This window comes from Canis lupus, chromosome 4 (assembly GCF_011100685.1).
Source record: "Canis lupus familiaris isolate Mischka breed German Shepherd chromosome 4, alternate assembly UU_Cfam_GSD_1.0, whole genome shotgun sequence".
Taxonomy (NCBI): domain Eukaryota; kingdom Metazoa; phylum Chordata; class Mammalia; order Carnivora; family Canidae; genus Canis; species Canis lupus.
In genome coordinates, this window is record NC_049225.1 from 53636225 (window position 1) to 53660363 (window position 24139).

General features: G+C 44.4%; 1 protein-coding gene across 6 annotated transcripts in view; it reads right to left on the bottom strand.

Moving 5' to 3' along the window:
• Positions 1-20099: 20099 nt before the first annotated feature.
• The window catches only part of CYFIP2 (cytoplasmic FMR1 interacting protein 2), a 123983-nt gene continuing 119943 nt past the window's right edge, over positions 20100-24139 (bottom strand). For 3 of the 6 annotated variants that reach the window (XM_038534920.1, XM_038534922.1, XM_038534923.1), the window contains one exon: positions 20100-22889. In XM_038534920.1, the coding sequence (XP_038390848.1) occupies positions 22722-22889 (168 nt within the window). In that variant the 3' untranslated portion in view covers positions 20100-22721. The remainder of the gene's footprint in view (positions 22890-24139) is intronic. The other 3 variants (XM_038534919.1, XM_038534918.1, XM_038534921.1) reach the window with 1 other exon arrangement.

A 24139-nucleotide genomic window follows, 5' to 3' on the forward strand; every position in this document is an offset into this window, starting at 1 on the left:
CTGTGCCTCTCTCTCTTTCTCTCTCTGTCTTTCATGAATAAAAAAAAAAAAAAAAAAACAACCAACCAAACAAACAAAAAACCTTTTGGTTATAAAACAACTTTAGATTCACAAAGGAGTTACAGAAATCATACAGAAAGTTCCCATAGACCTGTCACCAGGTTCCCTTAATGTTAACATTTGGTACAGGAATAGAAAAATATTTTATTACCCATATTTTAGATACTCTGAAAAACTTCCCCCCGAGGTGCCAACTAGCGAAGGAACTGGAAGTAAACAGGCTCTGCCCCCAGCCTATCCTCCCCGCCATCCTTCTCCAACCTCAACTTATGGCCTCTGGCTGGGACGCAAAGGATGGGTTCTCCCAGCATGCGGCTCCCCCTCACTTTCTGGGTGACTTTAAACAAATCACTTACTCTCCAGGAGAAACAGTTTCCTCATTTGTCAATGAGACAGCTTCTCTCTCTCTCTCTCTCTCTCTCTCTCTCTCTGTGTGTGTGTGTGTGAGAGAGAGAGAGACACCATGGGGTTGGGGGCAAGTTAGGTAAGGAAGGGGGAAAGGGAATCACAGATATTACTAACATTCCACATCCAAGTTCATGGGGACACAATGCACCCAGATCTACCTCTTACTTTGGAGGGATGTGGCACCAGAGTTCACAGGAAGTGAGTACCTCCAAGTCCTGTATGAATTGGAACACAGAGAAGCCAGAAACTGGGTGATCAGAAATGACAGTTCATTAAAGAAGCATCCATGCTACCTGAGAAGGAGGACTGGACAAGATAATTTAATTGGTCTTTTCTTTCTCCTGAGTATTTCTGCTGCTTGGATCTAACACATGCTACAAAACATGTCCATCTCTGAGGCTGGTGGAAGTACCAACCGCAAACACTCACTACCTTCAGTCTCTGAGTTTGTTCCAAGGACATAGAACAAAAGATTTGTGGTCTTTCTTTCTGGCCTGGGCTTTTTAAATCATAAGCACAAGAGAGGATGTTTAGATTATAGTCACATCGTGACAGAGCTGAGCCCAGATCTTGAGAGACAAATGTACATCTATCTTTCTTTCTTTCTTTCTTTCTTTCTTTCTTTCTTTCTTTCTTTCTTTCTTTCTTTCTTTCTTCTTTCTCTTCTTCTTTCTTTCTTTCTTTCTTTCTTTCTTTCTTTCTTTCTTTCTTTCTTTCTTTCTTTCTCTTTCTTCCTTCCTTCCTTCCTTCCTTTCTCTCTGATTTTATTTATTTGAGAGAGAGAGAAAGAAGAGAGAGAGAACACAAGCAGGGGAGAGGGGGCAGAGGGAGAGGAAGAAGCAGACTCCTGCTCAGTAGGGGGCCCGATGAGGGGCTTGATCCAGGACCCTGAGATCATGACCTAAGCCAAAGTCAGACACTTAACTGCCTAAGCCACCCGGGTGCCCCCACCTGTGTTCTTTAATATATATATTTGTGGATGGGTTTGTGATTTGTGGAGCCGCTAAATTTTAGGGTCCCGGGCATGGGGTCCCTTGCCCGGGGCTAAGGGCAGTACTGAATTCACCCTGTGCTTTGAGGCAAGACTTTTCGGAGTTAGGTGAGTTTCATGTTTTAGGGCAGGGAGCTGAGGTGGAGGGAGCTGGGATCTACTGGAGGGCCTTCCACACCCTCTGGGCCTCAGGCTCCCCATTTGTTCTAGAAGGAGGCGGGGCTTCCCCAGGGCTGGTGGCATCAGCATCCAGAGAGTGAGGATATAATGAGCTCCATTGAACCGCAGTCTCCTCGCCTGCAGTCCTGACAAAGCCCTTTTCTCCCGGAGCCACAATAGCACTGTCAGGCAGGTAGCAGGGCCTGCAGCATTGTCTCCCCAGAGAAGAACAACAGGGTTCACTGTCTGTCCCAGGCTCGTCTACGAGGGGAGGGCGGTGACTTTGGAAGGGTCTGACCAGCCAGAGACAGATGGGCTCTGTCCTCAGCCAGCCAGGCTCTGGTCAGCCAGTTATTCCCCGTGAACAGGAAAAAACTAATTTTCCAAAACCCGAATTCCTAAAACTTTGGTCCTTCTAAGTGCACTTCCAAATGCTTTATGTTACAGAACAGCCCTGCCCAATACGGTAGCCACCAGCTCCACGTGACCATTGAGAATGTGGAAAGAGGCTACTGTGAACTATGCTAAGCACTGTTAATATTTTGGGCCACATAATTGTTTGTTGTGGGGGGCTGTCTTATGCACTGCGGGATTTTAAAAAATTTTTATTTATTTATTCATGAAAGACAGAGAAAGAGAGGCAGAGACATAGGCAGAGGGAGAAGCAGGCTCCATACAGGGAGCCTAATGCAGAACTCGATTCCAAACCCCAGGATCATGACCTGAGCTGAAGGCAGATGCTCAACCGCTGAGCCACCCAGGCCTCCCTGAACAGTGAGATTCTTGTCAGTATTCCTGGTTCCATGCCAGTAGCACACACTGCCTCCCATTCCTAGGCTCCCCTGATTGTGACAACCAAAAGCATCCCAGATAATTGCCAAAATCTTCCCCAGGTTGTAACGTGCCCAGATTTCAAAGACTTAATAAGATAAAAAATATAAACTATTAATAACTTTTTATTATTGATCACATGCTGAAATAATATTTTGGATATTGTGGTTTAAATAAAATATATTGTCAAAATTAATTTTCTCTACTTCTTTTTGTAAAGTGGCTACAAAATGATGGAAAATTACATAGTGGCTCACATTATATTTCTATTGGACGTTGTTATTTATAGAGGACTTGTTATATGTTACATGCTTATAAGTTATGCGCATATATGTATATGCATGCTCATGTAATCTTTCAGCAATCCTGGGAAGCAGGTTTTATTATTATCCCCATTTTCCAGATGAGGAATGAGGTGCAGTGAGGTCACCAAGCCTGTAAGTCAAGAAGCCAAGAATCAAACGCAAATACCCTTTTAATACTACACAGACTGAATGTTCTAGGTCTAGTAACATGCCATGAGACTTGAGTAGGTCACTTCCCCTCTTGGCATCTTACCCCAGGTAAAAGGGCTAGACAAGATGCAGCTTGTGGTCCTTTCCAACCCGCAGAGCTGGTCTTCTGGGCAGGGTGGGGAAGGACAGATGGCTATCACCTCCCTCACACTGACCTGGAATCATGGGAATCTTGACTGTTGGCATGCAGAGGCTGGCCAACTCCTCTTCTTTAGGTGGGTCCCCAGGATGGCTGCTGTTCTCATAAAAAGCTTTACTGTCACCAGAAACAATACTTGGAATGGCCACAGGTGCACTCAGACTGGCTCTAAGAAGAGCACCATGCCCAGGGATGAGTCCACATGCAGCTGGCATCAATAACGATTATTAAAACAACACACTGTTACTGACTGTGTCCTCTGTGTGCTAAGCACTTTGCAGGCATTGGCCCACGTGATCATTGCAATCCTGTACTCTGGTACCATTTTAGGTCCCATTTTACAGATAACGGAACTAAGGTTCCGAAAGGTAAAGTGACTTTACCAAGATCATGCACAATGGTAAAGACAACATTTCAAGCTTGGACTTGCAGATTCCCAGAACAGCTCTCTTAACTAAGGAGCTGGTTTGCAGAGGTCAGACGCTTCTTCCCAGACCTCTTGCTGGCCCTGCTCTGTATGGGTAGCTGGGAAGACTGGGACCATCCTTACAACCTTCAGAGTTAGAGCTGAACTAATCAACTCTCTTAGTCTGCAGAAGGGGAAACTGAGGCCACAAGAGGGAAAAGGTCATGCCCAACATCTCTGCTACTTTGTAGCAGAGTCAGAACTTTACTGATAATCACTCCAACCCTAATCCAGCACTTTTATCTCCCACGATGCTTTATTTATGAGCAGAAAAGCCCGACCATAGGGCAAAAAATGAGAGTTATTATTTTTTGGCCACTTTTTAAGGATGAGCCAGTGCACTAAGGACTGCATACACACTGTCCCATTTACTCTTCACAGTAAGACTCTTGAGTCAGGTGCTGCTATGATGCCCATTTTAGAGATGAGAAAACTGAGACTCAGGCAAAGTAACTTGTCAGGAATCAAACAGTGCAGCCAAGATGAAATCCAGCAGGCTGATTCTAGAGCCATTTCTTGATTGCAATCCTCAGGCTGATCACACTGCATTTAGGGGATCCCTTATCAGAGGATCTGCCCACAAGTGGACGAAGTTTCAAATTCCTACAGAGGGCAGAGCTTGCTGCGAGGGATCTATGGGGAAGCACAGCATTGTTTGGCCTTGGTGTGGATGTGCGGACAGTGTAATGCACTTAATTCATGGAAAAGATCTTCAGATCCTATGGAAAACCAGCTATCGTTAACATAACAATACTGAGATGAACTACTGCTGCACAACCTCCATGTTTCAGGTTCTTTGCATGTATGAACTCTAATCCTCATGGTAGTCGTAGGAGGCAATGGAGTACCCTAGTTTTACAGCTAGCTGATGACGGTGAGAGTCCGGGAGGTCTGGTGACTTGCTCAAAGTCACACAGATAATAAGTCGCTAAGCCGGGATTTGAGCAGGTCCTCAAAGCTCTACTTCAGTGTCTTCTGTATTCCCTTCCTTTTGCTTGTCTGAGTCATTACTGGGGCTGGTGACTCAAGGTGGGGGGCCCTGGGGAGCATAGTGATGCCCTGCTCCTGCACCTGTTTGGTGCTTAGCATTTGTTCTGTGGGAACAGGGAGGACAAGGGCACCATGCGCTCTGTGGCCACAGGGAGGACTGCTTTTAAAGTGGGAAGAGTCATTTGAGAAAGGACAAACTTAGGCTCTGTTTTTTCGTTTGGGTTTAATCAATTAACCCATCTTAGGCTTTGGGCCTATCTGAGAGGTTGGTATTAAAGGGTCAGGGGATATGAGCTTCTAGTCCTCATTCTGGGACCACTCATAGGAGTGGGACCAGAGGACCAGAGGCAAGGTCCTTCTCATCTGGGCCTCAGTTTCCACAATATGTGCAATGAAATGAAGGACTAGATAGTGGTTTTTAAAGCCTTTTCTTTTTTTCTTAATGAGGTGGAGGTAGGTACCAAACATTTTTTTTTCCCCAAGGAGAAAGCTAATGGAAGGACAACCTACAAATGTTCAAGAGGTGCTTCTCTCATTGATACAGGGCAGGAGCCTAGAACCTTGTCACCTTGGCCTCCATGTTATCCCCTGCTGCCCCCTTCCCTGCAGCAGCCACTGAGCCATCTCCCATCCATGCTAGGACTTGGAAAATCCTAGGTTGATACTGGGGGGCCTGTGTGGCCCCCTGAGCACACAATGTTTGTATCAGCCATTCTTCTTATGAGATGCTCCCCTAGAACTAGTTTGGGGCTCAGAAGAGTAGCCAGAGACTTTACTGCATGGAGAGACTCTTGAAGGGATGCCTGTGCACACAGGACCTTAATTCTCCAGGCCAACTTGTAAGGGTCCTGAGACACAGTCACGTTGTGGCCAAGTGGGTCTGAACTCTCCTGCAGGTGGTATAGTCTGAGTCCCTGGGGGAGGTTCTCACGCACTCTAGAGTGGCATTCCGTGTGAGAGGGCTGTAGCAGTATGGGGAGGGTGACGTGTTTTACTTGCCAGCCTGTGAAGAGCTCAGCCTCCTTCAGGGCTTCTGGGGAGGAAGAGCAGTTTGAGTTGTGTGTGGGTCTCACCTCCACCACACACAATGGCTGTGTGGCCTTGAGCAAGTTATTTACCTTTCCTGGGTCTCAGCTGTCTTATCTGTAAAACAAAGATAATGATGATGGTAATGATAATCATAAAGTTACCTCGTGCTGAATACCTACTCTGTGTAGATTCTGTGTAAGTGCTTTGCATTTATTACAACACAGCAAATCCTCACATTAACCTTATGAGGCAGGTGTTGTAGTATCCATTTTACAGATGTGGAAGTGAGGCACAGAGAAGATATGTGGTTTGCACAAGGCATACAGCTACAATTATCAAATAGTAGGCAAAGTTTTGTTTTTCTGACTCCAAAGCCAACATTTTCATCTGCAACATTATCTTGACTTCTTAAATTAAACCTGCCTCAAAAGGCTGTTTTGGGAATCACAAAAGACAACCTATATCATAAACACAGAGCTGGCACATAGTATGTGCTCAGGAAATGGGTTCTGGTTCCTCATCTCCTGCTAAATGTCTGAAAGGTCCCCTACAAGCCTGAAGGAGTTGGATGAAAGTCTGTCTACAGGTCCCTTTCTTCCCAGCAAGTGAAAGTAGGGAAATGGAAGAGAAATCTATCTGATCTCAGGAAAAATTGCTTTTCTCCTACAAAAACCTTCTTTAATGAGTGTTTCCCAAACTGTGATCCTGAGACATCATTCCACATTGTCCCATGTTCAGTAAAGTTTGGGAAATGCTGCATTCTCAACCGTCCTCTGTGAGATGCTCACAGCATATTAGCATGTTAAAGACACTGAGACGTCCTGCCTGTAAAGAATCCTGCTCAATGTAGTTTGACCCAGAGTGTTCCAAACCCTGCTCATTATGGAATTCCCATGCCTCACCCCTATTAATATCCTATTAACATAATACCTATTAACATCCTATTCTAAAGAACATTCTTGGGAGGGAAGCTGATTCTTTTCCATTCATGCAGATAAAGTAACTAAAGGCCAAAGAGCTTATGTGGATAATCCACAGTCATAGAGCCATAAGGATAGAAGCTTTGTTCTCAAACTCACCACTGAGACACACGCAGGGTAGAGCAGTGGTTAAAAGCAGGAACCTGGAATCGGATGGACTGGGCTTATATCCTGCCTCTGCCATTCCCTAGCCAAGTGTCCTTGAGCAGGTCACTTAACCTTCCTGGGCCTCAATTTCCTCATCAGTCACATGGGGACAATATGGTGTATACCTCATCAGGCAAACTGGGGGATTCAGTGAGTTAATACAAGAAAAGTGTTCAGGATAGCATCTGGCATAAAATAGTTAATTGTCATTGTTCCTACTAGAGTTTGCGTAAAATGAAGTTTACCCAAGTGTCCATGGCACTCTCCGTGAGTCAGAGGTGTGGATGCTACTTTAGAGAGTCTGCTGCTGGCAGCCAGGACTCACCGGGGCCTTGCTGGAGGGAGGCCAGGGATTGCTGGCAGCTCTCTGGAGCCCCTTGTCCAGCCACAGTTCCCAGAAGGTGTGTGTGGAGGGGTGCCCTACACGCCTTCCCCTGGGGCCAGACCTCTCGGTGCTGCCAGACCCAATAGTCTCCCCAAATCTGCCTTCTCTCCCTGTCTCTTGTCTGAGCTCAGAGGAATCCTTGCTGGAATTGTCACTTTGCAAAGCTAAGACACACGTTCAGGAAGGAAAGCTGGGGTAAGCAGTAAGCTTTGTGCAAGAGACACTGGCTTTTGAGCCAGATGGTTCTTTAGAGTCAGGCTCCAACACTTTCTAGTTTTGTGATTTTAGCTAAATCACTTAACTTCTCTCAGTCTCAGTTTCTGTTTGTAATATGGAGATAATCATGGTACCAAGTTTCTAACTTTCCTGTGAAAGTTAGTTGTGTATTATTATACTCAAGTAATAATAACTAAGATCTCATAGGTGCTTACTATGTATCAGTTCTAGCAGCCTGGGATAGCCAATGCCATAATAGACAAGATCCTGTTCTTATGGAGCTTACATTCTAGAAGGGGTAGCCATGCTACAAACAAGCAAACAACTAAATAAAAAATAAATCAGAGTATAATAATTAATATGGAGAAAATAAAATAGAGTAAGGACAGAGAATGACTGGCAAAATGGTTGGGGAAGACCTCACAGAGGTGGTGATATTTAAACTGAGATTTGATTGATTGACAAGTAGTGATTGATTGACAAGGAGTGAACCATTAAAAAAATCTGGGGGAAGAGCCTTCCAGACAAAGGGAACAGCTAGTGCAAAGGCCCTGAGGTGCAAGCAAACTTGGTTTGTTTGAGGAGCAGAAGGAAAAACTTTTTGATAGGGGAGGTACAAGATAAAATCATCTGCTCTTAGTATAGACCCAAGAGCAATAAAAACACAAAAACTGGTCCCACAAAAACTTGTGCACAAATGTTCATATCAGCATTATTCACAGTGCCCAAAAAGTGGAAACACCACAAATGTTCATCAACTGATAAATGGACAAAGTTTGGCACATTCATTCAATGGAGTATTACTTGGCCATAAAGAGGAATGTGGTCCTAATACATGCTACGACATGCATGAACTTTGAAAACATTATGCTCAGTGAAAGAGGTCAGACATAAAAGGCCCCATATTATATGAAGGGTCCAGAGTAGGTAAATCTATAGAAACAAAAAGTAGATTAATGGTTGGGGCTGGGGTGGGGGCGGGGGAGAGGGGGGCGTAGAAATGTGGAGTGATTGCTAAAGGGTATGGGGTTTCCTTTGGGGGTGATAAAACGTTCTAGAATTAGATAATGGTGATTGTTGGACAACTTTGTGAATATATGAGAAACCGCTAAATTGTACACTTGTAAAGGATGAACTTTATGGTAAGTGGATTGTATCTCGAGTTTTTAAAAAATCGGAGTTCTAGGCAGGGGCCAGCTTAGAAGTTATGCTTAGGAGTTTAGGGTGGGTATTACTGAGAAGGCGCATTACTACAGAAGAGGGTCCTAACACACACACACACACACACACACACACACACACACAGCACACAGCTGGCCCAGGGCCACACAGCTACAAAGTGGCCAAGCTATGATTCACACCTTCGCTGTCTGGTTCAAACCCCATTCTTGATGTAGAGCTTGTGTACAGCCCAGGGCCTGGTGTACATCCAACAAGCACTGCATACAGGCACGCGATGAATATATTTAGGAGCTGGGGTTTCAGTTTCCATATTCCTCCCCTCAGGGCTTCATTCTCATCGCCGCCTTCCTTCTCTGAGATGCACTCTCCCACCTGTCTCGATCCAGGAGAAAGGCCCGGGAGCAGAGTCTGCGCCCCCCCCCCCCCCCCCCCGGGGGGCAGAGCCACTGCAGTGGGCGCCCAAGCCTCCTCCTCTGCTGCTGTCAAGGCCAACACAGTCACACTGGAAATTCTGGTTTGTGAGCAGGGACTGGATGAGGAGCCCCAAAGGAATCCGGAGCGTGGGTTAAGGTTTCTTCACCCCTTGTCAGGTGGCAGAGGGGGCTAAGCCGCCCCTCCACCCGAGGACCTCTGCCCCGTGGGGTGTGGGGGAGGGGCCGTGGGCGGAGCCACGTCTGGATTGGCTGCAGACCCAGGCGCTGGGCCCATTAAAAAGCCACACCTTTTTTTTTTCAGTTGAGCTGAGGATCAACTGGTGATAATTATCTGCATTTCGCCCTGCAAACAAAAATGTAGATGTTTGTTTTGGGACTAGTTCAATAAATATGTTTGTGCCTCTCCATCTCGCGTCCTGCATTCCCAGGAAGCCTGGTCTGTGCGGAGTGGTCTGACCTATAGTCACATCCTAGCAGAATCAGGAGTGAGTGGCCCTCATTTTAGAAAAGGGCCTAACTGGTGATTTTTACCTTTTTTTTTAGTGGCCCTCACATCCCTTTAAGAATCTGACAAAGATTATGAACCCTTGCCCCAGAAAGATGCACCCACCTATCTGTACATCCTCCTCACTGAATTTCAGGGGAGTCAGGTTAATAACCCTTGGCTTTTGGCCAAAGGGGGGAAGAAGTCTTAAATTTTTGAACGTGCATTTCTATTGAGACAGCACTTCATAAAGAATAGTGAAGGCTGAGAGTGATCTCTATGGTATCTGAATGGCAGCTTCAACAGTTGCATACACATGTAAAAATCCACTGATACTTTACTCTTAACATGGTTAAGTTAAGCCTTGAAGCTGCCTTCTCTGGTTAAGTCAATCTTACTAATAATCGAAACTATAAGTCATTGAGTGCTAATCCCTGTGGTGCACGTAACATACCTAACTTAAAGTCTCACATCAAAGAAAAGCATATTATCACCATTTCACACAGAGGTTTCACTGAGTTTAAGACCAAGACCATGAAGCTGGTTAGCGGTAGCACCGGAATGCAACCCCAGGCCTAAGTGACACCAAGGCTCTACTAACTATACTAACTTTCTTCTTTTCTTGGCTCCAGTAGCAGCAGGGGGGGGGGGGGGGGGGGGGGGGAATGGGAGCTGAAGTTACAGGAAGAGGAGATACTTGCTTATCAGAGTTTCCTAAAGATGACCTCAGAGCTGTGACCCTGCTCCCACCTCTTTTTTCCTCAAACTGCTGAATTTCAGTTGAAATGATGGGGCTTTTTTAAAAGATTTTTTTTTAAGTAATCTCTACACCCAACATGGGGCTTGAACTTATAACCCCAAGATCAAGAGTTGCATGCTCTACCCACCAAACCAGCCAGGCATCCCTACCTCTAAATGTATGGTTTTCAAATTATAAAACTTATAATAATTTTTAATTAAAAAATTGCAGTTCAGAAGGGTATAAAGTGAAGGATAAAAGTCCACTGGCTATTCTGTAGTCAAGAGACAGTCACCAACACTAACAGATTCTTTAAGATCTATCCAGAAATTATGCACACGTACCCACAGAAGTGTACATTCTTTTTAAAGATGGGATCACATTATACAGATTGCACTTCAAGTTGCTTTTTTTACCTTACAAGGTATTTTGCAGACTTTTACATATTAGTATATATGAAGATAGATTATTATATTTAGAATACTGCTTTTTAGAATATCCCAATGTACGAATATTTCCTACTTATTTAATTACAGTTCTACTGATTATCAGTAGGACAGGTTGTTTTCCGGTTTTAATATTGTGAACTCTGCTATAATGGACATTCTTGAACATATCTTTATACATGTGGTAGTTATACCTATAGGAGAAATTCTGGAAGTGAAATTTCTGAGATAAAGGGTTTGCTTATTTAAAATGTTTCCTCCCAATGGGTTTGTAGTAGGCTGAATATTAATTAGCACCCCCTCCCCATATCCATGTCCTAATCTCTGGAATTTGGGATTTTACTACCTCACATCATAAAAGCGATTTTGTAGATGTGATTACGAATCTTGGGGTAGGGATCCCTGGGTGGCGCAGCAGTTTAGGGCCTGCCTTTGGCCCAGGGTGCGATCCTGGAGACCCAGGATCAAATCCCACGTCGGGCCCCCAGTGCATGGAACCTGCTTCTCCCTCTGCCTATGTCTCTGCCTCTCTCTCTCTATCTCTCTCTGTGTGACTATCATAAAAAAAAAAAAAAAAAAAGAATCTTGGGGTAGGAAGCCATCTGGGTGGCTCAGCGGTTGAGTGTCTGCCTTCAGCTCAGGGCATGATCCTGGGGTCCTGGCATGGAATTCCACATCAGGCTTCCTCTGGGGAGCCTGCTTCTCCCTCTGCCTATGTCTCTGCCTCTTTCTCTGTGTCTCTCATGAATAAATAAATAAAATCTTAAAAAAAAAAATCTTGGAGTGGGATGATTATCTTGGATTATCTGGGTGGGTCCAATGTAATTACTAGGGTCCTTTTAAGAGAGTGCAGGAGGTTTAAGCCAGAGGAGAAAGTCACTTGAGAAGGGAAGGAGAGGCTGAAGGGACATGACTATGAGGCACAACCTCCAGAAACAGCAAGAGGCAAGGAACCGATGGTTCTCTGCAGACTCCAGGAGGAATCAGCTCTGCTGACATCTTGATTTTTAGCCTAGTGACTAAGTTGGAAGACTGTGGTCTTTTGATGTCCATAATTGTAAGGCAACACATTTGGATTGCTTGAGGCCATTAAATTGGCAGTCATTTGTTAAAGCAGCAATAAACAGGAGACCAATACAGGGCTGCATCCTCTTTAGACCAGAAGTTGTTAACTTGTCTAGATTCCTTTGGGAATATGAGGCTATCCATGAAGCACCCTCTCTGAAGTAGAAAAAGATGCACCTATATATGTGTCTACTATTTCAGAGAAACCATGGACCCCCAAAGCTCGTTCCCAGACCTCCTAAAGTTAGAGCTGTCCTTTCAGGGCCTCAGCTTTCTTTTCCTTTCCCCATTTCCCAAAGGTAGGCTGAGATTCGTGTCTGTGGTTTGAGAAATATCAGATTGTTGGGAGGAGTCCCTAGAGGTCATGTACTCATTTTAAAGATGGAGAAAAAGAGGCCTGAGGTAGAAAAACTAGGACTTGGGATGCCTGGGTGGCTCAGCGGTTAAGCATCTGCCTTTATTATTATTTTTTATTATTTTTTTTAAATAATAAATTTATTTAAGCATCTGCCTTTAGCTCAGGGCATGATCCTGGAGATCCAGGATCGATACTGCATTGGGCTCCCTGCATGGAGCCTGCTTCTCCCTCTGTCTGTGTCTCTGCCTCTCTCTCTGTGTCTCTCATGAATAATAAATAAAATCTTTAAAAAAAAATTTAAAAAAAAGGAAAAGAAAAACTAGGACTAGATCCAGATCTCACAGTTCCTGATCCCAAGTACTCTTTGGCTTGAATAACCTTTGTCTTCAAGGAAGGAGGAATATGGGATGCATTCCTGGGCTCAGCTGGGGTGTTGGAAACACCTCAAATTATAGATGAGGAAAATTTTCTTAACTGAGCAAACACAGGCAGTATAGGCCTCCCACAGGCTGGTGTTCCCCTCTGTTGGAGTAGGAAGTGGTCACATAGAAGACCGCTTCAGGGACCCCTGGCTGCAGGCTCCAGGTCCTATGAATTAATCCTGAGCTTCTCTGAGGAGCTCAAGGGCCTTTCCAAAAAGGGCTGGGATGGGGAAATAGGCCTTGCCTTCTCCCCGTTGATTTTTAGGAATAACTCAATCTGACCTCCTGGCTTTCTAAATTTCTGGGGCAGTACCCTCCAAGTTGTTTCCTCTCTCTCCTCTAGACCTCTTGATTCTTGACTCTGTTGGAAAATAGCCTTGGATTGAATGGGGAGAAGGGGTAATGAGCTCTTCTATGATATGCTTTGAACTTCCCTGGGGAATCTGAAGGGGAAACCCAGGTTGGAAAGAAGGAAATAGGACCCTTGGCTGCAGAGGGGAAAAACAAATGATCCTGGCTGACTGAACCCTCTTTTCTGAATCAGTTCCAGTCATTGAGCACTGACAATGTGCCAGGCACTGTGCTAACATGATTTGCAGCAGTCTCCCCTTAACCACAGGGATTATGTTTCAAGACCCCCAGTGGACTCCTGAAACTGTTACTGAACTATATATATATAATGTTTTTTCTTACATACATACTTAAAAATGTTTAATTTATAAATTCAACAGTAAGATATTAACAACAATAGCAATACACCATCATAATGTGAATGGGGTCCCTCAAAATGTCTTCTTGTATTGTACTCCCTCTTCTTGTGATGGTGTGAGATGATAAAATGCCTACGTGATGAGATGAAGTGAGGTGAATGGTGTAGTGTCATGTGGTGTAGTACTAGGCTACTACTGACAACACACCAGAAAGAGGTTCATTTGCTTCCAGATCACAGTGGACCATGGGTCACTGAAACAGTAGAAGATGAAATGACAGAAAAGGGGGGATACTGTGATATTATTCTATTCTCTCAACCCCAGAAATAGGAATTATCACTGTTACTATTCTTATTATAAGGAACCTAATATTCAGAGAGATAGAGAACTTGCTAGTCCCTTGCAGAGTTGAGTTTTCAAAAACCAAGTTTTTAATCACTCTCTTTCACCCCTATTCTTGGCTGAGAAGGGTCCCAAGAGGGAGAAAATCACTCCCAACTGCTCCCAGCAGGTTGTGTCTGCGCACTGTCCCCCAGCTGCACGCCCAGCCACTACTCCTGTCCGTGTCCCTCCCTCTCCTAGCCCACCTGCACAGTCCTCCCTACACCCCTGTAGGGTAAAACCATGATGCCTATCGTCCACACCAGACAATTACTCCTTTTTTCTCTTCCCTTTTATGATGGCTGCTGTTTTGAGGCAGGCTAACTTGTTGACACGAACCACACGGCAAGCTTTTTGAGGGAGCAGGGGAATGGAGTCAGTCAGCAGACATAGATGGAACACTTTCGATGTGTCTGGCGCCTGCCGTGAAAAGCTCGGGCGCTAGGATGGTGCGCAAGACACCTGCCATCCCTGTACTCATGGATTGTACTCATCAAATGGTCACAGTGCACCGTGGACCACAGTTTTGATAAATGACCAGAGCATCAAGTAGAGGATGCACAGAGTATTTCCCAGAGCGACTGGGACTAGGTTTCCAGGAGGAAGGGCATTTGAAGTGAGGCCTGACGGGGGGCACTTGGTGGGATGAGCGCTGGGTGTTATGCTAAATGTTGGCAAATTGAACTCCAATAAAAAAAATTTTTAAAAATGAAGTGAGGCTTGAAGGAGGACAGAAATGCTTAGTCTGTGAGGACAGGGAGGTGGTGGTGGTGGGGGGCAAGCATTCCTGGCAGGCCCGGCAACGTGAGCACCTGCAGGGGGCCAGGGACAGCCTGGTCCAGGATGAATTGGAGAGGCCAGTGATGGGGGCTGTTTACCTTCCCCTGTTTTCGGAGTCGGGGTCCTCAGGTATAACAGGGGGATGCAGATTGCAGGAGCCTATGTGCGAGCCGCGGGGGCGGGCCGGGCTGTGCTGCTGAGGCCCTTGCACCCCAGGGGGAGCAGCGAGCCTTCTCCAGCTCCCGCCTGCATCCCGGCCACAAAGTGGTGTAAGAAAAGCCCCAACCAGGAGGCTCTTTGATTTCCCATTTTCCCGTTGACCTGCAACTCCAGAAGGCAGAAATCCCTGGGTTTTATTCTGACTAATGAAGGCGGAGCTTAGTATTTTTAGCTCCGATAGCATCTCCCAGCATATTTTCCCAGGGAAGCCCCGCTCGCCCCATCCTGCCGGAAGCTCTGGGCCAGCGGGGGGCGCGCATCTGGGAAGGCGAGAGGGCTGGGAGGGAGCCCCCCGGGGGATCCGGGTAAATCAAACCAGATGGGGGGGGGACTGCCTGGGGGGGGCGCTGGTTCCTCGCCTCCTTGCCTAGAGGGGAGCAAATGGGTCTGACCCTTCCCCCCTTCTGGCTTTACTTACACTAGCGCAGCGGGAGGCAGAGTCAGAGCCCTCCAACCATCTGCAGGGACTGGGTCAAAGGTACCAAGTATCATATGTGTCGACATCAAAGTTCTACACCACACTATTAAATGGTTAGAAAATATGCTCTGTCTTCCTGACAAAGAAATATACCTTTATAACACAAAAGAAGGCACAGGTCAGGTTGAGGGTTTTATAGGATTGGGAGCTGGGAAAAACACCAGAGGACTGAATTATTATTACATATTCTTGGACGTTCTGTTGTTGGGCCGGTGGTGTGGGGATGAAAAAAACAAAACTATAAATCGAACTCTTAAATTAATATGCATTTATACTATACATTTTATCTTTCTTGCCTTCATTTTAGTAACATTGTATGTTATAATCCAGACCTCCCAGCCTCTGGCTTTCTGGAGATACAATTGAAATAAAAATTGTATATATTTAAGGTGTACAAGGAGATGTGTGGATGCATGTGTTCACTGTGAAATGATCATCACAACTAAGTTAATTAACCCATCACCTCACATGTCACCTTTCCATTATCCGCGGGGTGAGAACACTCAGAAGCTTTCTTTCTTTTTTCTTTCTTTCTTTCTTTCTTTCTTTCTTTCTTTCTTTCTTTCTTTCTTTCTTTCTTTCTTTCTTTCTTTCTTTCTTCTTTCTTTCTTTCTTTCTTTCTTTCTTTCTTTCTTTCTTTCTTTCTTTCTTTCTTTCTTTCTTTCTTTCTTTTTCTTTTAAGATTTTATTTATTTGTTCATGAGAGACAGAGAGAGAGAGGCAGAGACAGGCAGATGGAGAAGCTGGCCCCATGCAGGGAGCCCAACGCGGGACTCGATCCCCGGGCTCCAGGATCACACCCTGGGCCAAAGACAGCACTAAACCACTGAGCCACCTGGGCTGCCCAGAAGCTTTCTTTATACCATTTGTGCTCTATTGTCCGTTAGACCAGATCAGACAACCTTTCTTGAGTCACTGTAACTCTTTGGTTTTCATTAATTTTAGTTTGAAGAAATTCTGCTCTGGTAAGAGGATGGCACCTGAAATTGTCAATAGGATTTTTTAAGCACTACTTAAAAAATAAGCAAGGTATTTTACCGATCACATTCAACTACTGTAATGGGGTCACATATAATAACCGAAAATATTACAAAATATTTTCATTTTATTATACAAATATCCCTTACAATATCATTTTCACTGTCTCTTTGCAGCATCTGGAGCATATAGTATTTCTTGTTTTTTCAACTTTTTCAATTCTGGGATTGATAAGGAAACCTCCCTAAAAGTGGCCAGTGGATTCCCTTGTTCTGATCTTCCTCAGAACAATACTTTGACCATGATGGCCAAAAAATAGTTTGTAAGCAAGTTGGTTTGGCATTATTTGCATGTGAATCTTCTTTGTCATGCAAAGTATTTTTTTGTTTCACTGTTTCGATTTCTATTTCATTAGAATGGCATTTTTGTGGCATACATCACATGCATTTTCATTTGAGGAAAGCCAATTTCTGTAAAATCTGTAAAAATATTTGCGCCCCCTTGAAGCAAATTAGACAAACCTAGATGACTTTGATTTTTTTGGTAATGTCAATAATAGTAAGCAATAATGCAGACCAAATGACTATAGTGTACATTCAAAATGAATTTTATTTTCTCATAAGACCACTGCTCACTTTTTTGAGGATGTTCTGTGTCTTTATTTAAATTTTCGGTTCAGTTCTTTTATCCTATCTAAACTAAATCTAATTACTTGAACAGCATTTTGTCAGCAGTTCTACTGAGTGTCTGAAAGTGGTTATAATGTGAAATGGTTATAATGTGATATGTGTTTCATCAAACATTCTATCTTTGAACAACAGCTCCATAAACTGTTGTAGGTAATTTTTGTTTGTTTGTTTCAAAAAAGGGGACATCGTTAGAGGCACAGTTGTAACCTATGTTGCCTAGTAACAACTTCAAGCTGCATGCATTCTGTGGCACAAAAACACTCCTGGATTTTTGGTTAAAATTGCCATTCTTGTAGGCTTGCCCTCTTTCCTCACCTGTATGCCTCTACAGCTCAAGCTTCCATGCCTCCCAAGCAGAATGCATCCCTGGGGCCAGTGGCAGCACAGTGCACAAAACCTTCACTACACTTGGAGGTCACTGCAATCAAGGACATGGCCTAAAAATAAGTGTGAAGCTTCTACTGGGGCCTGAACAGCATCGGTCACAGGGTGGATGTTTAGGATCACAGGCCACCGAGCCAGCACCAAGCATCGGATTTTGAGGGACGCAGATGCACAACGCTACTTCACACGTGCATTGTTTTGCAGACTGTGACTGACATTCAGGGCCTGGTAAAGTGTAGGGTTAGGGGCAGGAGCAGGTTTAATCTAAGCCGGTCAGGGCCTCTTCTTGGCCAACATTTGATTTTGGAAAATTCTTTCTCTTCAGTCTTTTGGTGCCTGCATCTCCTTGTGTCCAGATGCTCATTTTTCAAGTTTAGGCAGAAATGGAACCTCTTGGGCACCTGGGTGGCTCAGTGGTTGAGCATCTGCCTTTGGCTTGGGTCATGATCCCGGGATCCTGAGATCGAGTCCCATATCAGGCTCCCTGTGGGGAGCCTGGTTTTCCCTCTGCCTGTGTCTCTGCCTCTCTGTGTGTCTCTCATGAATAAATAAATAAAATCTTAAAAAAAAAATAAATGGAACCTCTTCCCTGAAGTCCTCCCTGATATGGCCCTCACTCTATCTTACTCCAACGGGAAGAACACGCTTTCCTCTGATCTTAAGAGACACCTGGTGTGACTGTCTCTTGGGATCCCTTTAGGATAGAGGTGCTGCAAAGCATATTGTTATATGCTTAGTGGTTAAGACCTTGGATCTGGATCCAGACTTACTGGACTTTGAATTCTAGCTCCTTTCCTTACCCTTTATGAGATCTGTGCCTCAGAATTTGGCACAGGAAATGGGAGTAAATAGCAGTACCTACTTCCTACAATTTGTGACATTTAAGTGAATAAAGAATTTAAAGCATTTTTTTCTGATGCCTGGCGTAAGGAAGCTCAATAATTGCTAGTGATCATTAGAATTGTCATATTCTCTCCGTCACGTTCTTATTCACGATATGGTTTTATTCCTTCTAGAACTCCAGGAGTTCCTTTAAGTCTGTGACTATGATCAGTTTTTAATCATACAGAGTCTTGCAAATAGTATTCAAGATGTGTTCTCAAAGCAATGGTATCCCAACCTTCAAACAAGTCCAGGGCCCCCAGAGACAGAGGCTTTTTCAGACCTAGACTTTCTCTTCCCTAGCGTTATGAATTGTGTTCCCCACTCCAGAACTCCTGTGTTAAAATCCTAGCCCCCAGTACCTCCAAATGGGACTGTATACAGAGACAAAAACCTTTATTTAACAAGGTAGGTTAGGCAAAATGAGGCCATATGAATGCATCCGAATGCAATACGTCTGGTGTCCTGCTAAGGAGAGGAAATCAGGACCCAGACACAGCCAGAGGGAAGACCCTGGGAAGACAAAGGGAGAAGGTGGCATTTAAAAGCCAAGGAGAAAAAAAAAAAAATTAAAAAATAAATAAATAAAAGCCAAGGAGAGACTCTTAGAAGAAACTAACCCTGATGTTACCTTGGTCGTGGATTTCTAGCCTCCAGAAAGTAAATTTCTGTTGTTTAAACCATGGGGTCTGTGCGATTTTGTTATGGCAGCCTTAGCACATGAATATGTTCTGCTGCCCAATTCTCTCCCATTGTGAAAATGTTTTCTCCCTTCCATCTGAAATCCTTCAATATTTTGCCAGGTCCCTGCTTCCCAGATTGTGCCCAGGCGTTAGGACTGCCTGCGAGTCAGTGGTCCTTCTCTTCTGTGAGTCTTGTTTTTGTTATTTGTATACATCTAACATGGACTTCTATGTTCTTAGGCCAGTATTTTTCAAAGCATGTTCCATGAGAGGGTCACTAGTGTTGCAGAGAAAGGTGTTCCCGAAGTCATGGCCACTAGGCAATGTGGTTATTCTAGGCTGATTAGGTGCCGCAGGACTCACAACACTGGAGATCTTCAAGAAGGGAAAGAGCGTGAGGCGTTCCCCAAACCCAGATGGCCACAGAACCCCCTTTTCACTGAGCATCTCTCAGGACTATACCAATTGCATCCCATCTACACCAGCTCAAATATACAACCCATAATGATGAGATTCCTTGGAAGGTGGTGACACATGGCTGAAAAAGATTGCAAATTTGTGAGTCAGGCCCCTCAGAGTACCCCACTGGGACATTATCGGGAATCGGGATAGTAAAGCTGGAGGGGACCTCAGATTATTTTGTCCAAGTTGAAAAAGAGGGAACCAACGCCCTAAGAGATTAGAGGGCTGCCCAAGGCCAGAGCCAAAGGGGAGTCATAATGCCCTAGGACTCATCTTTAGGAAAGTTGCTGCTCCATTAAATATGAGACTCCAAGTACTGGTGTTGGTTTTAAACTCAACCTTCTAGTGTTCTGGTGTCACCCTTTCTGATGAGGGGGGAGAGGTACCTTCAGCCTGGGAACTCCCCTGACACCATGCTGGGCCTTTTTCCTGATACCAGGCTCTGCTCTATCTTACTCACCCAAAAACCTGAAAAGTCCAGTGGCCCTAAGTCTAGGTTCGGGGTCTGGCCTGGCTGATCAGTTCATGCCAGCATGAGAGAAAAAGCTCAGGCTTTGAAACTGGGTTCAAATCAGAACTGTCACTTAGTAACTGTGCGGAAACACACTGCAGAGCCTCTCTCTCCAAGGTGGGATCTATAACACACAGAGTGGCTGCAGCTGATTCGAAGAAATGGAGGGATGGGTTTTAGCACGGTGTCTGAACACATCAGGTCTTGTTAAATATTAGTTCCCAACTCTCCTCTGAAACAAGGGATCATTCAGTGAGACTATGAAATCCTGAAGAGCAGGAACTACCAGCCTGTATCTTGTCCAGTGTAAGTCAGTTGGTAAAGGTCATGCCCCCAGGAGAAAGCACAACAAGCCATTAGTTTAGGATGCACTGACCTGCTTCCTATTCCCTATCTCCTTCCATTCTCTTTTGGGATGTTTTCTTAGTCACAAGTGTTCATGTGACCTTCCACAGATCCATGAGCCCTGGAATAAGACCAGGAATCAGGGCCAAGATGCTGGTTTGGAAGCAGTTTTAATGGAGATGGAAATGTTTATCAACTCAACACAGATACCCCAAAATACAAAGCAAAATATCATCTTCAGCTGCATAGCAAATATGGTTTAAGAATTTAACATCATTATTTGATCACAAGCGTAAATAGAAGTCACCATAAATAAATGTAAATTCATTGTACAAAAATCCCCAACAACTCTTAATACAAATATGGTACATTTGACAGTTTCTGAAACAATTTTTTTTTAAAACTTTTTAAAACCTAAGATTTTTTTTCCTGGTTCTTAGACACACACAAAAAATCAAATCAAAGGTGGCAGGAATATCAGAGAGGAAAGAATATTAAACCTGTTTGGTATTCATAAATAAATGCTGCCAGCGAGTGAGGGAAATGAAATGTCTCTCCTTAAGGTGAAGACCTCAGTTTACCAGGGTCCAATCTCCTGAAGATAATAGGATTCTACCGAGGTGGTCAGATTCAGGTTTCGAATGCAGGACCTAGGGGCTGGCTGTTGAAAAAGCAATCCCATCAAACGGATGATCCAAATCTCCACAAAAGCAATGGTCAAGGATTTGGAATAAACTCTAGGATTTAATAGTTGGTCGCCTATCTGAAATACCCACTGTCCCCAGACGGGAGTGAAAATTCAGAACACTGGTGCTTAGAGACTTTAATGTGGTTTTGGAAGGCATGTTTGACCACGTGGCATAGCCTCTCCCTTTCGCCTTTGGGACACATCTATGCTCATCAAGAGGAAAAAACAAAAAAATCAGAATAGGATAAGTGGCAAGTCCAGACGGGAGGCTGCCAGTTTCCACCCTGGACGGTAGTTTTCCTACCCTACAAATATCTTCTTTCATGGCTCAGAGGGAATTCAAAGTCCAAGGTGGGGAGTGGAGAGACCCTCTATGGCAGTGGTCCTCAGATTTCCATGTGCAACACAACTGAGAGCGCTTGTGGGAAGTGCAGATCTCCCTGCTACTCTCAGACATGCAAACTTAATTGGTTTGGGGTCAGGCCCAGAAATCCAATGTGCTCGTCTCAGGACATCCTGATGTAGGCTCTTGGAGCACACTTGGTGAGCCCCACCTGGCTCCTCCCTGGTAAGCAGAGTGTATCACACAACCCTCTTGCTATGGACTGTTTTTGCTCTTTCCATGGGGTTAACATGGGCCATCTGACTAATGGTTATCATTTCCATTTATCTGCCCTGAGGGAGGAGGATCAGTGCCGTTCTATTTTTCTCTCCTTTCTTTGCCTACCTGGGTTGGGGGAGAGATATTAAATGTCTCACTTTATATTTTCTTACAAGCTCAGGGTCACAGGCTCCCTTTGAAGAAGAGATGCTCTGTAATGAGACATTCTGCAAAGACTTTTGGTTCAGAGAAATCGAAGTAGGTATGCCCCTGTGAGCAACGCCACATGCCTCAAAATCTAAGTTAAGGAACACTAAGGACGTTGAGAGCAAGAGATAAAACATCCCAAGGATCTTTCAGCTTCTAGGACGATGAAAGTCCCGATTCACCAACACAGGATTCCTTTTCTGGGAGTGTATCCTGGTATTAAAAACTCATTGACAAGTGTAACTTATATTCCTTACCTCCCTGACCCCAATATGCTTTGGGCTTCTGTTGAAATAACCTTTTAATAATTTCTTTCTCGTGGGAGTTTGCCTTGATGAGAGTCTGTGCAGAGAAGTGGTCCCTAATTTGGTCACCGGCTAGTGCTGAGGGCAGTACAGCTGAACCGTTCGGTGCTGCATTCCCAGTGTCCAGCTACTCACGGTATTTGCTTGATGAATAAAGGAACCACTTCCTCATCAAGCTGAGATGGTCTAAGAGCTTTTTGTTCGGGGCTAGGGAATTCCTGGCTATGTCAATAAATACTGCTTCTGTACAGCAGGCCTGACCATCTTCCTACCCTAATTCCACTCAGTGAGATACAGCTGTGAATGCATTTCTGAGTTCTCCCTTGGAGCACCCTGAGAGGGGAGTGTGGTTTGGGGAGTTCATGGAAGGCCCAGAGCCAACACCATCTATCACGGTGCCAGTACCAGGAACCTTGTCTTTTGTCTCCCATGGCTCTCAGCGTCTGGTCCACAAGTACTGTTGGTGGTAAGGGGCCAGAGGAGGGGAAGAAGCCAAGAAGTGGGACACGCCTGTCAGGTCAGACTGATATCTTGAGGTATAGCCATGCTCTTGTCTCCAGCACTAAGACTTCCCTCCTGAGGTCACATGTGGGCACCAAGTAGGAGGTTATCATCTGGGAGGAGGTCTTGAGAAGCAACCACGGATGGGGGGGCAGGGCTGTGAGATGAAGAAGGGGTGAAACTAGGGCTCTTAACACAGCTGAGGGAAAAAAGAAAAGAAAAAGCACATACTGCCCTGTTTCTTTTCATTTTTGTTTTCATTTACGCTATGGAAAAACCACCATGGAGATGTCATGGGAGAGCATGCACAGGCCCAGCCCTTGGGAGGTGTAGATGTGTTTGGGGAGGTTCTTGTTTGCTTCCAGGCTTATCCCATGTGCTGTCCAGTCAGACCCTGCTGCAGGCTGGCCATGGCTTCCTCTCTCCTGGTGCTTCTTCTCTTCCAGGTGAAGGATCTGCAGGACCTTCCACCTAGCAGGTGGTGGCCAGGGACTGGTGGATGGGTGGCTGGAAGCAACGCACATGCTCTACGGTGGAGCTGTCCGTCTCCACGGATTTCATGTACTTGTTCAGGATGGCAAAAACCTCATTGTTCAAGATCTGGTACTTCCTAATTCTGTCGGCCATCTTCTTCAGGGGCTGCAGATGGACAGGGATGTGCAAGTTAGGGGCAGGAGGAGGGGACAGAGAAATAAAAAGCAAGAGCAAGAGAATTCAGTGAGGTTGGGGTCCAGGGTCCTGATGCTTCAATGATCAGGATCCTCTCTTGCTTAAGACCTTCTGTGGGTTTCCAGAGCTTAGCAATCAAGTGTTAACTTGGCTATAAAACCTTTTGTCTGTTTCAAAATTTACTACAAGGCTACAATAATCAAAATAATATGACACTGGCATGAAGACAGGCCTATAGATCAATGGAATAGACAGCTCAGAAATAAACTCTTCCATATATGGGCAAATGATGTTTAACAAGGGTGAACAAGGGTGCCAAAACCGTTCAGCAGAGAAAGGACGGTGTTCTCAATAAACGGTGCTGGGAAAACTGGATATCCACATGCAAAAGAATGAAGCTGGATCCTTACTTTATATAATATACAATATAAAAAAACAAACTTCAAGGTGGTTTAAAGACCTAAACATAGGATCTAAAACTATAAAACTCTTAGAAGAAAACAGAGAAAAATCTTCATGACATTGAATTTGGCAATGATTTCTTAGACGTGACACCAAAAGCATAAGTAATAAAAGAAAACACAAACCACATCAAAATTGAAGACTTATCTGCATCAAAGGACACTATTAACAGAGTGAAAGGACAATCCCACAGAATGGGTGAAAATATCTGCAACTCAAATATTAAATAAGTGATTAATATCCAGAATATATAAAGAATTCTACAACTCAACAACAACAACAAAACAATCCAATTAAAAAGCAAACAAAGGACTTGAATGGACATTTCTCCAAAGAAAACAAACAGCCAATAAGCATGTGAAAAGACGTTCAACATCACTAAATCATTAGTGAAATGGGAATTGAAATCAGAATGAGATATGACTTCATATCCATTATGACGGCTATTATCAAAAACCCCAGAGAACACCAAGTGCTAGGAAGGAGGTGGAAAAACTGGAACTCTTACGCATTGCTGGTGGGAATGTAAAATGGCGCAGCCACTACTGAAAACAGTATGGCAGTTCCTCAAACATTAAAAATAGAATTAGCGTGTAATCCAGCAATTCCACTTATAGGGAGATACCCAAAAGTACTGAGAGCAGGGGCTTGGACAAATATCTGTATACTCATGATCACAGGAGCATATTCACAATACCCCAAAAGTGGAAGCAACTCAAGTGTTCATTGATGGATGAGTGGATAAACAAAATGTGGTG